Source organism: Panthera tigris, chromosome C2 (genome assembly GCF_018350195.1).
Source record: "Panthera tigris isolate Pti1 chromosome C2, P.tigris_Pti1_mat1.1, whole genome shotgun sequence".
Classification (NCBI taxonomy): Eukaryota; Metazoa; Chordata; class Mammalia; order Carnivora; family Felidae; genus Panthera; species Panthera tigris.
Genome location: NC_056668.1, coordinates 152,457,567 through 152,472,781, shown reverse-complemented (window position 1 = coordinate 152,472,781; position 15,215 = coordinate 152,457,567). Strand labels below are relative to the sequence as shown.

The 15,215-nt window shown below is 50.0% G+C and overlaps 1 protein-coding gene across 1 annotated transcript in view; it reads right to left on the bottom strand.

Moving 5' to 3' along the window:
* TRANK1 (tetratricopeptide repeat and ankyrin repeat containing 1) overlaps positions 1 to 15,215 on the bottom strand; it is an 82,762-nt gene that overhangs the window by 10,789 nt on the left and 56,758 nt on the right. The window contains exons 16-19 of the mRNA XM_007081031.3: positions 13,854 to 14,010; positions 8,366 to 8,454; positions 4,537 to 4,640; positions 4,293 to 4,425 (exon numbers count right to left, since the gene is read on the bottom strand). Coding sequence (XP_007081093.2) covers positions 4,293 to 4,425; positions 4,537 to 4,640; positions 8,366 to 8,454; positions 13,854 to 14,010 — 483 coding nt within the window. The remainder of the gene's footprint in view (positions 1 to 4,292; positions 4,426 to 4,536; positions 4,641 to 8,365; positions 8,455 to 13,853; positions 14,011 to 15,215) is intronic.

Sequence of the window (15,215 nt, the reverse complement as noted above, 5' to 3'; positions counted from 1 at the left end):
TGTGAAGAGTGAGCACGTGGAACGTGGGTAGCGTAACTGAGGAACTGAATTTTTCATTTCATTCCATTTCCATTCATTTTAACTTTAATTTCCACATGTGGCTAATGGCTATCACATTTGACCAGACAGATCTAGAACATAAAATGGATTCTTTCGACCACAAGACAAAGACTTTCCTGAAATCACAACAGAAAACTAGGCAAAGGATACAAACAGGCAGGTCACAGTGGGGGAAACTTGCGTGACTAACAAATCAATGAAGATGCTCAAGCTCACTGATAGAGAAACGTCGATTAAAACCACAGTGAGATACATCCATGAAATTGGCAAAAATTAGAAAACCAGAGCCCACTGAATGTGGTCAAGAACATGGGGCACGTGGAACCGTCCTGCGCAGAGTGGTACGGCTGTTCTAGAAAGCAAAGTGGCTTCCACTTTCGCTTGGTGAAATTAAGTATATGCGTACCCTAGGGCCAGCAAGCCCATTTCCAGCAGTACCCAGGACTGGCAGGAGACGTGCTGTGCCACATAGTACTGTGTGTGGCAGCCGGGAGTTGGTGGCAACTTGGACGTTCACCGCTAGGGAAATGGAAAAGTCAAATACGGTGGATGCCCATTCTGGAAGACTATCAGGGGTCACAAACCTGGCCGGACCTCAACACTATAGCAGGGGGTGGAAAGAGTGAAAACCAGAACAATATGCTATTTACAAAAGCTCAAAACATACATGTATAGAAAATACTAGAATTTGTTATTCAATTAGGCATGCATATGGGGATGACACGTTACATCCACTGGAATGGCTGCCAGTGACGAGAGAATGGGACCGGAGACTGGCCATGAAGAGGAAGAGGATGAACAGACAAAAACCAACAGTGGGTTTGCCGCGAACAGAAGATCACATCCCGCTCTTCCCCCCACACTTCCATCCAGCCCTTTGGTTAATCCTTTGTGCTCGGCTCTCGCAACGTTTCCGCAATTCCCCTTCCCGGCACCCCACCGCCATCATGGCAACCCAAATCACATCCACTGGCCTGTCTGCTTCTACTCTTGTTGCCTACAGACCCCCCGCAGAGCCTCCAAACAACGAGCTCCGTGTGGCTCCTGCCGTCAGAACCTTCCACTGGCTCCCTGTCCCACGTCAGCAAAATCCAGTCCCCACCACGGACTTGGAGGCCCTACATGACTTGCTCCTGCCGCCCTCTCTGGCTCATTTTACCACTTCTACCCCACTCACTCTGCTCTGGCCCAACCAGCTTCTTTGCCGTTCTTCAAGCTCGCCCACACGCTCACACCTCGGGGGCTGCTGCCTGCAAGGACGCTTGGCCCACGATGCCCTCCAGGTGTTTGCACCGTCTCTGCTCACAAGACAGCTCCCTGCCCGCCCCCTGCCCAAAACAGCAACACCCGACACCCCTCTCCCCTCACCCAGCCTCATCACCACTGGCATCTTCTATGCTACTGGCTTGTCCGCCGTCCCTCTCCCACACTAGGAACGGAAGCTCTGTCAAGGCAGAGGCCCCTGTATTGTCGCCTACTGGCCACTGAGCACCCGCAGTGCCCGGCACACAGCCCGGGCGCGTCTGTTTGTTGAATAGTTCATTTCATAATTCTACTTACGGCACCTGAGGTCCAAAGAGAAAACAAAACCAAAATGAAATAAGCCAAAATATATTCCAGTCCCTCCAGTAAATTTTAGTTGGCTTTTATTTATCTAGACCATCTGCACCAAGTGCCAAAATTCAAAGAAGATTCAGGTATGGGGGGTGTCTGGATGGCTCAGTCAGTGAAGCATCCAACCTTGGCTCAGGTCATGATCTCACGGTTTGTGGGTTCGAGCCCCGCGTCGGGCTCTGTGCTGAGAGCTCGGAGCCTGAAGCCTGCCTCCGATTCTGTGTCTCCCCCTCTCTCTCTGCCCCTCCCCTGCTTGCACTCTGTCTCTCTCTCTCAGGAAATAACTAAACATAAAAAACAAGGAAAGATTCGGGTGTGAGGTTCTTCTAAGTCCCGAGACCTCATAGAGCCGGGAGCATCTAGACCCATCTCGGCCACATGAATAAAACCCCATAACCGGATTACCTACCACCCCACCTCTTTCTTCCCCTGACAATGCTGATTACTCTGAAGGAAACCCCCCCCCCCGTGTGAAGGCAGGCCCTGCCAGGTGCCAAGCGTGTGCCCAACCGGAGAGAGAGCAGAGGGCTGGTTCTATGCAGCAGCTCCCTGAGCGGAGGGCTCCCACCTGCCGTCCAGAGCAGGGGCCTTGAGAAGTTTCCGAGGGAGCCAATGTCGCTCTCAGGAAAAAGGCAAGAAGCGGATGAGGCAGAGGAATCCTTGCAAAATGGTCTTGCATCTCCAGGGTCCCCTCAAAAACACTTCTTGGCAGGGGTGACACACATTTAGGGGCTGGGAACAGGGGGGCAATTTGGTCTAAGGATACAGACGAAGGCTGCTGCCCAGCTGGTCAACGTGAATCGTGCCGGTTAGTGTGGCAGGATGACCACGTGAGGTCTGAGGCTGGCTGAGGGCTGCACACCCTTCCAGGGAGGGGGCTGGGACCAGACCCTTCCCTGGCTGGGGCTTGGAGCTGCTAGAATGTACTGGGGAGAGGAAGCAGACGAGGCTGCCACCGGTGGCCAAACCCGCGGAAGGGGAGCAGGGTGGCCTCCACGTTCTGAAGGTGCTGAAGTCCCGGAGGAGGGAGCACAGGCTATACTTATGGCCTCCTGGTCCCTGAGCCCCCTACTCTCAGAGGAAGAGCTCTCCAGGCTGGGGCTGCGGGTGGGGCTGTGGGCTAAATGAGTCGATAAGGAAAAGGTCTCTGACTCAGTCAAGGCGGGCACTGCTGGGCAAAAACGGGAAGCAAAGGCTGAGGCTGGTTCCCTGTAGTTGTCAGCGAGTAGGTCCAAGGTGGCAACACAGGGCATTGAGGATCTGGTAGCTAAGGAACGTGGAAAGGTTAGAAGCTACGCTAGTTCCCGGAATCTTAGGACCCAAACTCCCACCCAGAGGGGAATCCCTATCCCATCCCCGTCTCCCACACCCTAATAAATGCGGGGCCGGGCAGGCAGCACCATGAGGGCCTCATGCTCTTTACACTGACTTGGGGGCCACACTTCAAAGTCCCCAGCAGGTGCCGCTCCCTTCCCCATCCAATGCCCGGGATGCTCTGCACATCCAGGAGCTACTAGGTTTCACGGGGAGACGAGAGGCGTGGAAACCCACTTTCCTGCTGGAAAGCCTTTTACATGGGGGAATACCGCAGCCCGAGCTGGGCATTCTAGAGCAAAGCTTCTCGAACCACCTCGCTCTACACCTCCCATCCCTCACAAGGGATACACTGAACGTGAACCGTGTGAGTTCAGATAATGCCGTACCGCACCCTTGAAAGCTGCTCCGAGAACAGATCTTAAAAGGTTTCATTGCGAGGGAAAACAATCTTTGTACGGTGATGGATGTTAACTCAACCTACTGTGGGCATCGCCTCGCAGCACGCACATGTATCGAATCATTACATCGTGCATCTACAACCGATAGTTTTCCATGCCAATTCTGTCTCGAGGAGAAAAAGGAATCGCCAAAAAAATCATCACCACTTGGATGTCACGGCAGTGCCGAACTGCCCTAACAGTCTCTCACTGGTCACTTTCACCTTCGGTGCTAATCTTGGTGCAGACACGTGAAATTGCGTGGCCCGCCCGCCAGCCCGCTGACCCCGCAGTGAGTAGCTATGCTCTAGACCATTAGCTCTGCCCAACAGAGCTTTCCGCGATGATGGAAATGTTCTCGTAGCAATGCGCATTTGAAACGTGGCTAGTGGGACCGAGGAACTGAATTTCTTATTTTTCGACATTTTAATTAACTTAAATTATAAATTAAATAGCCACCTGTGGCTAGCGGCCCGCCAGATGGGTTGGCAACTAGAGCAGTGACCGAGAACGCGGGAAAACCGCCATGTCATGCCGGGCCATCGCCACAGGCAGACTCCGGCCTGGACAGGGAGGACAGGAAGGCAGGACTATGCCAAAGCCCATCGGCCCTTTGATTTGAACACTCGGCCCCTCTGTGACTGACACTGGATCGCAAACCTTCACACGGACGTGGACACGCACACACATCTTTGGAGCCGTGGAAACGCTCGGGCGCGTGGAGAAAACGACTGCCCTGCAGTCCTCGGGGCTGCCGTGTCCCTCTTTGGAGGCCCGGGGCCCCTCCCTGACGCAAGCGGGGGCTGAGGGAGTCGGCTCCGGGGTGGCCCGGTTCTCCCAGCGACAGCGCAGGCTGGGCCTCACCTTCCCCAGCCTCTCGCACAGCTGGGCAGACAGCTGGAACTCCTTGGCGCAGCTCAGGCACTTGAGGCACAGCTTTGGCTCGTTGCACTCCAGATAGGTCTTGGCCAGTTCCAAGAACTCCACCTGCTTCTCCCTGGAGGAGGAGACAAAACAGAGTGCCCGCGGACCGGCGACGGAGCCCCCGCTAGGTTTCACCCGCGGCGCTCACCAGAGCAGCCCCGAGATGACCCCCCGGGACTCTTACTTGGGGCTGACTTTCTTGGATTTCATGTTCAGGGCGGTGTTGTGGGCCAGGGCCAGCTTCTCCTTCTCAAACGCACCTCCTTTTTGGTAACACTTGGCTGCCACCTGGAACGGGCAGAAGGCTTTGATTCCCAACAAGGAACTGGAGGTGACGTACGGAACGAGGGTTAAACACACGCACGCGCGCGCACACACACACACGCACACGCCCGTGTGTGCACCGACAAGGGAGTGAGTCTCACCCCGGCCCAGCCTGAGGGGAGGAGCCGGAACGTGCCGATGAGCTAAAGAAAACGACCTCACGGGACAAAGCCCAGTAACGTTACCAGCGAACCCTTCCCATTCAAAGGTTCCTTTTGGAAGTGCCCAGAATCCATGGAAAAGGGATTCAGGACCTAGTTTTACAGGCCGCCGTAAGTAACACCCTCACTTAATCTTCCAAAAGCCACGTGTGAGAAGCTTCACCGGTCTCGTCGTATGCACTAGCAACCTCGGGTCAGAGACACGGAGCGTTGGCCCAAAGGCACCCACACGGGTTTTTTCTGGTCCGGAACCACAATAGCTACCTGGGAGTGTTGGTGGAAGAGCCGGGAACACAGAAAGGGGGGTAGGGATGGGGACAGAGACGGGGATCTTCTGAAAGATAACTGGCCAGACCCCCGGGTCATGCGCCTCTGTGTTGAGCGCGTAGAAGGTGGGCATAAAAGCATCACAGGAGAATGGCCTGGACCCCCATCCCGGCCTGCAGAAAGCTGCTTTTCTAAAATAGGAATGCTGGCGCCACGTCTCAGGGCACAGGCTACAGGGCAAAAAGTCAGGTTTGGTCCAGCAGGTAAAGATTAGGTCTCAGCGTGGGCGAGGGAAGGATTAAGTAGATGGGACAACATCTTGTTCCCTCAGGCTCTTTGCTTCAGCCTCCCCAGCCTCATGGGCCTCCTTGCGTTCCAATGACCTGTGCCACACTCCTGGCAACCACCCGGCCTTTGCACATGCTGCTCCTTCTAACTGAAACGCTCTCCCGTTCCTTCTCTGCCCAGTTGACTTCACTCAGCCCATAGGACTCAGCTCAAGGCTCCTACTTGGAGCATCCTTCCTGGCCAACCTGTCCAGGACAGCTGGTTCTAAGGGCAGCTCATCTCTCATCTGTGACACGTGCAGCAGGAGGGGCCGTGCGCCCTTCCGTGTGTGTCCTGCTCACCATCGTATCCCTGCAACCTAAACGCAACGTTTGGCCAGTAGTTCAACAGGAACTTATCGAGTGAATGAACCTCTAGTGGTTGCCATTTATATGGTGGTTCTGGAACATTCACTGACACGCAGCCAAAAACTCAATAAACACCCTGGGTCCTGAAGTCCTTTCGTGGAGTCAAAACAAAATCAGGTGAGGAGAAAGCTTTTTATAGCATTCTCGTCGGGGCCAGCTCCCATAAAAAGATTTTAGATTCGAACGTTCAAAAGGTCTTAAAGGGCTAAAGAACTAGAGGGACCCCTGGGTGGCTCAGTCGGTTAAGCTCCGACTTTGGCTCAGGTCACGATCTCCTGGTTCATGAGTTCGAGCCCCGTGTCGGGCTCTGTGCTGACAGCTCAGAGCCTGGAGCCTGCTTTGGATCCTGTGTCTCCCTCTCTCTCTGCCCCTCTCCTGCTTGCTCTCTTTCTCTCTCAAAAAAATAAAATAAACATTAATAATAACAATAATAATTTAAAAAGGGCTAAAGACTTGGAAATGCTTGGGCGACATGTATAGGTTACACCAACACTGTTCTGAAGGGAGTAAAGGGAAAGACCGTCTAGTTTTCCAAGTTCATATCCATACCTGCTGCCCATATTTCCCCTCTCTGCTGCTGCCCCCAAAGAGAATCTTGGTTTTATAACAGCATCCAAGTTATAACAAAGATGGGCAGTGGGTAAAGTTTCAGAGCTCTGTCCACTTCTGGCAGCTAAATCCTACATATTCACCCCTTAGGACTGATCGCAAGGTGGCGACAGTCCTTCAGTGCTCCCGCTAGCGGTCCACACCCCTTCACAGTATAATTCTGCAGCTTTTCCCAAGACTGCTGCCTATGTCTCCTCCCTTCAGATCTGGGCTGTGACCTACTCTGGCCAACACAGCACAGCCAAGTAATACAGGGCCAGCTCCGAGGCCAGGCTTCAGGGGGCCTCATGGGCTTCTCTACTCTTTGTTTCGTTCTGTTTTTAATGTAATTTATTGTCAAGTTGGCTAACATACAGCGTTACATACATAGATTCCCGTGATTCATCGCTTACACACAACACCCAGTGCTCCTCCCCACAGGTGCCCTCCTCAATGCCCATCACCCGTTTTCCCCTCTTCCCCGCCCCCCACATCAACCCTCAGTTTGTTCTCTGTATTTAAGGGTCTCTTATGGTTTGCCTCCCTCTCTACTCGGAATGCTGCTCAGCCCAGGCTCATCTGCTGGACGATGAGGGGCCCGTGTCCCCATTCACCCCCATCACCTGAGCCAAATGCCAACTAACCCCCAGAAGCCGACCTGCTTGCCGACTGGCTGCTGAGTTCAGACGTGGGTGGCCTGGCTGAGACTTACAGGAGCTACAGCCGAACTCGGCTGCGGGTTAGCTGCCCACAGCACTCCCCGCTCCCTCCCATGCGTCATGGCAGAGCCCGCCTTCCATGAAGGGCTGAGACCGCAGGATGGGACTGCCCCCCCAGACTCCCTTGCACCAGGCGTGGGCACGTGACCTAGTACCGAGCAGTGAGATGTCAGAAGAAGTCCATGGGGGACTTCCTGATAAAGAAAGAGACCCCTGAGGAGAAAAGTACCTGCCCTCAGCCCTGCTTGGGTTGCTGCTGGGGAGGATGGGCTGCTTAGCCACCTGCTGCAGTCATCATGTCACCTGACAAGCTGCAGATGACACAGGGAAGACACGGAATGAGACGGGGCCCAAGATGAGCTTGTTGGGCTGAAGGTGGCTGTGCCTTGTAGGTGGAGACATCGTTACCACTGCATCACGGGAAACACACAGGCCCTGGGGCCTCACCTGAGACCGTGTGACGTGTAGGGATGCTGACCGTGGGAGAGGGATGGGGCTTCTCACGCTGGCTTCAATACTTCAAAAGGACCAGCAGCGATAACGTTGCCCGGAGGAAGGCTGCTCACGCTGGCAACACGGCTCGTGGCCCAGAATTGGTCAACGCAGTCTGGTGATAAAGCTTAACCCATGCTCACTAGCCCCAGACTGGCAGTCAGGTCTGTGTCGGATCAGTTTGAGAAACAAGTGACCAACCTGTTACTGTTTTATTTCCTTTAACGTTTATTTATTATTTCCTTTGGGAGAAAGAGACACGGGGAGGGGCGCAGAGAGAGAAACCCAAGCAGGCTCTGCCCTGTCAGCGTGGTTCACCATCTCACTGGCTCATGAGATCATGACCGGAGCTGAAATCAAGAGTCGGCCGCTCCACCTACTGAGCCACCCAGGCGCCCCCAATCTGCTACTATTTTAAAACGCGGTGGGATGACAGCAAAAAAAGTGGAAACGAAGAGCACAGGAGGAAAAGAAAATTAACAGAAGGGTCTGTGGGTGGGGCAGAAGCCATGACACTCCCTCTTCCTACTGGTACATGCTGGCACTTGGCCACAGGGAAGGGACGTCACCCTTGCGCTGGGGAAGGAGCAGGACAGGAAGCTCACTTCATCGCGGGGCGACCTGATGTTTCGGAAGAAGTAGCACAACAGCCATAACCTTTGCCCTATCCTGGTGATAAGGTGGATGGCGGAAAACCTGCCTGTGAGGCCTTGATGAGGTCCCCAGTCACAAAGACCTCACCCCCAGGCTCCTGGTCCAGCACTTACCTTCCAGCACTGGTGTTTAGCATAATATTCTCCTTGCGCGATCCATTCCTCAGGGGTTGAGGTCTTAACAAACATGCTGTCATCAAAGTCTGAGATGAAAAAGAAAAGTGGGTTTGCTTCTCTGGGCATTCATTCCCTTAAATGTGCTCTTATGGGCTGAAGTTTGCCCCCCTCCCTCACCCCAAAAATGTATATGTTGCAGCCCTAACCCCCAGGGCCTCCGAATGTGATTATACTCGGAAGCAGGGCCTTGCAAGAAGTTAGTAAGTTAAAAGGAGGCTGTTAGGGTGGATCCTAATCCGATCTATGTCCTTATTAGAAGGGAGATTAACACAGAGAAAGAGGGGCTCACACGGAGGGAAAACCACCGACAAGCCAAGGAGAGAGGCCTCAGAAGAGGTCTGATCAAGGTGCTGACACTGTGGTCTCGGACTTCTCACGTGCAGTGCTGGAGACAAATACCGTACTATTCCAGAACGTAGACGATCAGGTTTGTGGTATTTTATTATGGCAGCCCTGGCAGACAAATACACCTGTGCTGTCTTTCTAGTATTCGTTTTGATACATAGCTTAGGGGCACGTGGGAGGCTCAATCGGTTAAGCATCCAACTCTTGATTTCAGCTCAGGTCATGATCTTGTGGTTCATAGGATCGAGCCCCTCATTGGGCTCTACGCTGACACCACAGAGTCTGCCTGGGATTCTCTTTCTCTCTCTGCCCCTCCCCGTCTCGTGCTCCCTCTCTCTCTCTCTCAAAATAAATAAATAAACATTAAAAAAAAAAAAAAAAAAAAAAAAGATCGATGTTAGCTTACCAAGCCAGGTTGTTGCGGGTTTTGGAAGGGGGAAGTAGGGGTGAGAAAGGATGCTGCTCAGTTTTTGAACTTCAGTCTACCTTCCTCCCCTATGGCTATAGATAGGAAGACAGCAAATTCTGGGGCGCCTGGTGGCTCAGTCGGTTAAGCATCCAAATTCAGCTCGGGTCATGGTTGCGTGGTTCGTGAGTTTGAGCCCTGTGTCAGGCTCCGTGCTGACAGCTCAGAGCCTGGAGCCTGTTCCGGATTCTGTGTCTCCCTCTCTCTCTGCCCCTCCTCTGCTCTCACTCTGTTTCTCTCTCTCTCTTTCAAAAATAAATGAACATTAAAAAAAAATCTTTTTTTAAAGCGAAGTCTATTCCTCCTTAAAAATCCAAAGCCATGTAGCTCTTAGCAAACTCCCACACAGGGGCTTTAGCAAGGAACAAGGTAAGAGTGCTTTACAGTGTTTTCAAATGCCCAGACTTTGCCCTCATGGTAAGCAGTGTGTCGCATCCCCATTGGTGGACGCAGACTATCGCAGCCACCTGCTGTCGGGCCTTTCTGTCGTCACGTTAGCCTGCTGGAGACTAGATCACACCCCTCCTGCAGCCCCGGAGCATCACCAGCAGTGGGCAACCCTCTCTGCTGGTTCTGAGCCACAGCTGCAGGAAGTACATGAAAGACTGAATACCAGCACCAGGCTGAGAGGCCAATCTGGGCTAGAGGGGTCCGGGATCCCCGGGCCCGTGGATATCAACGGGGGCAGCAAGGCGGACCTGCCAGCTTCGTTTAAAAGGTGCAAAATCCTTCCCGCCAGCCCTCTGCCATGCCCTGCAGCAGTGAGTGCAAAGACAACTTCGCAGCGTCTTGTCCTGACTCCCCGAGTGCTGTCAGCACCCGGGGGACATTTTACCTTCACAGCAGAGCTCCACAGTAGCTCGGCACAGGGCAATGAACTCTGCCGGCCCATGATGAAGAAACCCAAAAAACACAGTCACTGCGCTCAGCCCAAGCTCCCCTGCACAGTGGGAACAGATGTTCTCACAGACTTTCCCATGTGCAACTTACAACACAGCAAAGACTGCCCTTTTCTTGTATTCTTCATGCACCAAGATGGAAAATAAATTGTGATCTGGTTTCATTCTGAATGTTTAAATTAAGGAAAATTGCCTCTCCTGATGATCTTTTATAACAGGTGCCAGAATCTATTTTGAGACCAAAAGGAGTTTGCGCTGCAGGAAAGGCCAAGAACAACCACGGGAGGCCAGCCCACTCGCTCCCTTTTCGCTGAAGAAGTGAAAGCCCGGGGTGAGACAGTGTGCCTGAACAAGGTCACGTGGCCGCATAGGTAGAAAGTTCTAATGAGAAGCTAGGGTTTTTTAACTCCAAGACTTCAACTTCCCCTGTTACACCTAACCGCCAGGGCCCAGGAATAGAACGTCTCACCCTGGTCCCCAGCTGAGCCATTGGCTGTAACCAGAAATAGTCTCCATACAACTGGCTGGAAAATGCTCAGCAAATCAGCAGACCTCTGCACCGTGGCTGAGCCCTGCGCCTCCCCCCATCCTTGGAGAAATTAACTGTGGCCTAGAGGAGCCAACTCAACAGCTAACCCACAAGAAAGACAGCAATTTTCTCCTTTATGAAGGGCTGATTGTTTCTCCGTTAGTTCTCCTACCGGGAGACCTCCATTCCGGTTTTTAATTAGCCAGTCTCTGTAAGTTATCACAACAACACACAATATTGGTTTGGCTTTCTCAACACTGCAAACAGCACAGAAGGGAAGAAGTAAAAGGCATCCATGTCATGCCCACTGTCACCGCTGCTGTTTAATATAGTGCTGGAAGTTCTAGCATCAGCAATCAGACAACAAAAGGAAATCAAAGGCATCAAAATTGGCAAAGATGAAGTCAAGCTTTCGCTTTTTGCAGATGACATGATATTATACATGGAAAATCCGATAGACTCCACCAAAAGTCTGCTAGAACTGATACATGAATTCAGCAAAGTTGCAGGATACAAAATCAATGTGCAGAAATCAGTTGCATTCTTATACACTAACAATGAAGCAACAGAAAGACAAATGAAGAAACTGATCCCATTCACAATTGCACCAAGAAGCATAAAATACCTAGGAATAAATCTAACCAAAGATGTAAAAGATCTGTATGCTGAAAACTATAGAAAGCTTATGCAGGTAATTGAAGAAGATATAAAGAAATGGAAAGACATTCCCTGCTCATGGATTGGAAGAATAAATATTGTCAAAATGTCAATACTACCCAAAGCTATCTACACATTCAATGCAATCCCAATCAAAATTGCACCAGCATTCTTCTCGAAACTAGAACAAGCAATCCTAAAATTCATATGGAACCACAAAAGGCCCCGAATAGCCAAAGTAATTTTGAAGAAGAAGACCAAAGCAGGAGGCATCACAATCCCAGACTTTAGCCTCTACTACAAAGCTGTCATCATCAAGACAGCATGGTATTGGCATAAAAACAGACACATAGACCAATGGAATAGAATAGAAACCCCAGAACTAGACCCACAAACGTATGGCCAACTCATCTTTGACAAAGCAGGAAAGAACATCCAATGGAAAAAAGACAGTCTCTTTAACAAATGGTGCTGGGAGAACTGGACAGCAACATGCAGAAGGTTGAAACTAGACCACTTTCTCACACCATTCACAAAAATAAACTCAAAATGGATAAAGGACCTGAATGTGAGACAGGAAACCATCAAAACCTTAGAGGAGAAAGCAGGAAAAGACCTCTCTGACCTCAGCCGTAGCAATCTCTTACTCGGCACATCCCCAAAGGCAAGGGAATTAAAAGCAAAAGTGAATTACTGGGACCTTATGAAGATAAAAAGCTTCTGCACAGCAAAGGAAACAACCAACAAAACTAAAAGGCAACCAACGGAATGGGAAAAGATATTTGCAAATGACACATCGGACAAAGGGCTAGTATCCAAAATCTATAAAGAGCTCATCAAACTCCACACCAGAAAAACAAATAACCCAGTGAAGAAATGGGCAGAAAACATGAATAGACACTTCTCTAAAGAAGACATCCGGATGGCCAACAGGCACATGAAAAGATGTTCAACGTCGCTCCTTATCAGGGAAATACAAATCAAAACCACACTCAGATACCACCTCACGCCAGTCAGAGTGGCCAAAATGAAGAAATCAGGAGACTATAGATGCTGGAGAGGATGTGGAGAAACAGGAACCCTCTTGCACTGTTGGTGGGAATGCAAATTGGTGCAGCCGCTCTGGAAAGCAGTGTGGAGGTTCCTCAGAAAATTAAAAATAGACCTACCCTATGACCCAGCAATAGCACTGCTAGGAATTTATCCAAGGGATACAAGAGTACTGATGCATAGGGGCACCTGTACCCCAATGTTTATAGCGGCACTCTCAACAATAGCCAAATTATGGAAAGAGCCTAAATGTCCATCAACTGATGAATGGATAAAGAAATTGTGGTTTATATACACAATGGAATACTACGTGGCAATGAGAAAAAATGAAATATGGCCTTTTGTAGCAACATGGATGGAACTGGAGAGTGTGATGCTAAGTGAAATAAGCCATACAGAGAAAGACAGATACCATATGGTTTCACTCTTATGTGGATCCTGAGAAACATAACAGAAACCCATGGGGGAGGGGAAGGAAAAAAAAAAAAAAAAAAAAAAAAAGAGGTTAGAGTGGGAGAGAGCCAAAGCATTAGAGACTGTTAAAAACTGAGAACAAACTGAGGGTTGATGGGGGGTGGGAGGGAGGGCAGGGTGGGAGGGAGGGCAGGGTGGGTGATGGGTATTGAGGAGGGCACCTTTTGGGATGAGCACTGGGTGTTGTATGGAAACCAATTTGACAGTAAATTTCATATATTAAAAAATAAAAAAAAGAAAAAAAAAAAAAAGAAAAAAAAAATAAATTGAATATGATGATTGCAAAAAAAAAAAAAAAAAAAAAAAAAAAGGCATCCATGTCTACTCAACAACCCACACTCACGTGTCGCAGGACCAGAGGAGCCGCCATAACCAGCTCCTTGTTGGTGGACACTTGACACTTAGGTTGTTTTAGTTTCTGATAATTACAAATGGTGCTGTGATGAACACCCTTGTGCATAAACTTTTGAGGTTTCATACAGGAATGTTCTAGAACAGTCTCCTAGAACAAGAATTGCTGAGTCACTTTTAAAGCTGCACATTCTTTATTTTGATGGGTATCGCCAATCAGCTGTCCAAAGACCATAGCAATTTGGGTTCCCCCCACAGAGCCTATTTCTTCTCACCCTCGCCCATGACCCTCACTTTTGCTTTTTTTTAAGTAGGCTCCACACCCAACATGGGGCTTGAACTCACGACCCTGAGGTCAAGAGTCAGATGCTCTACTGACTGAGCCAGCCAGGTGCCCTCCGTGACCTTCACTTTCAAAGGACCAATAAAAGATCTTCCCTGCAGGAGTTAACCTCCCCCCATCCCATTACAACCACACTTTCCCACATACCTTAGCGGTAAATACGAACGCTCATTTCTCAGAAGAATGTGCAAAGGAAAGAAAGCACGCTCTCAAAAACCTATACCCTGTATAGGTTTCACGGGTATCGTAAGAAGAAGTCAGGGGTAACGGGTTTTGTATCCAACAGCCAGAAGAGTTTAAGGAGATCTCACCTTTATTTTCATCTGTCTTCACAACCTGGACAAAATTTCTTCTCATGAAATATTTGAAAGCAGGAGCCCGCTTCTCTGGGTTTTCGTCAAAGATCCAGAGGTTGACCCGGGCCCGTGTGATAGCAGTATATAGCTGCTTCAGCTCTCCGTTGAGGAGCTAAATCGAGGACAAAGACAGACAGCCTCTTGTTTAAACCTTCAACGCAATACACTTCGATGGGCTTACTCATGTGGGTGAAACACAAAAAGCCAACGTCAGTATAGCCCAGGCACGGGCGGGACACGAGGAACTCAACTGTGGTCACAGCACAGGTAAGCAGAGCTCTAACAAGGGAGCACAACCCTAGCACGGGACTGCCCTTGGACCTAATGTAATTTTATATTTTGAAATATTTACAGGTGCATAGGGAGTTCCAAAGACAGTGTAGAGAAGTCCCACACACATTTCCTTCAAGTTTTCCCAATGGTTACATCTTACACAATTACTGTAACTTACTTTTAAAAATTAAGCCACTCATACACGTCTATCACCACTGTCATTAGTACAAAATTACTCATGACCTGTGCCACGCTTGAGGGCTACAGATATAAGGGTATTATGATTTGAGCGTGGAGAAGGCCTACTTAATTAAATAATGCACATTTCAAGACAAGAGCCGATTTGTGGCTACCTAGAGGTTTGCATAGCTTGGCAGTGATTTAACTTCTGATTCTGCAGTGCCCGATGACTGCTGCTCTGCTTGGTTGTTTTGCACTTTGTATGAGACGTTAAACTAGGGCAGGAGTTTCTCCCAAAATTTTTGGTTTTGCTGGCTCAATTTTCTGTGATGTTGCCCTTACTCTCTTGAGGCCCCATCAACCTCCCCCGGTCAAAAACTCTGCAGAACTGTTCAGGTTTAGCCTCTTTCTCAGTGAGGTAGCTGGGGTGTAGGGAAGGGGAAGCCAGGTCCCTTAACAGTATATGCGTGCAAAATCTGCCACCCCAAAATGTGGATTACCATCTCTTTGGCATGTGGATTATTATTATTCTTTTTGAGAGAGAGATAAAGAGAGAGGCCATAGTGAGCGAGAGGCAGAGAGAGAGGGAGGGAAAGAAAGAGAGAGAAGCAGGACTCACCCAAAGCAGGGCTCGTGCTCATCCGACATTGGACTCGAACTCACAAACTGTGAGATCATGACCTGAGCTGAAGTCAGATGCTTAATGACTGAGCCATCCAGGCACCCTGGGCCAATTATTTTTAAGAAACGAAAGGCTCAGGAAGAAACTTTGACCTTCTCCCTGACTGCCTAAAAGAATGTAGACAGAGGACCTGCTCCAGGAAGGGGCCAATCACCAGAGACAAGTACAGTATAATATGAACA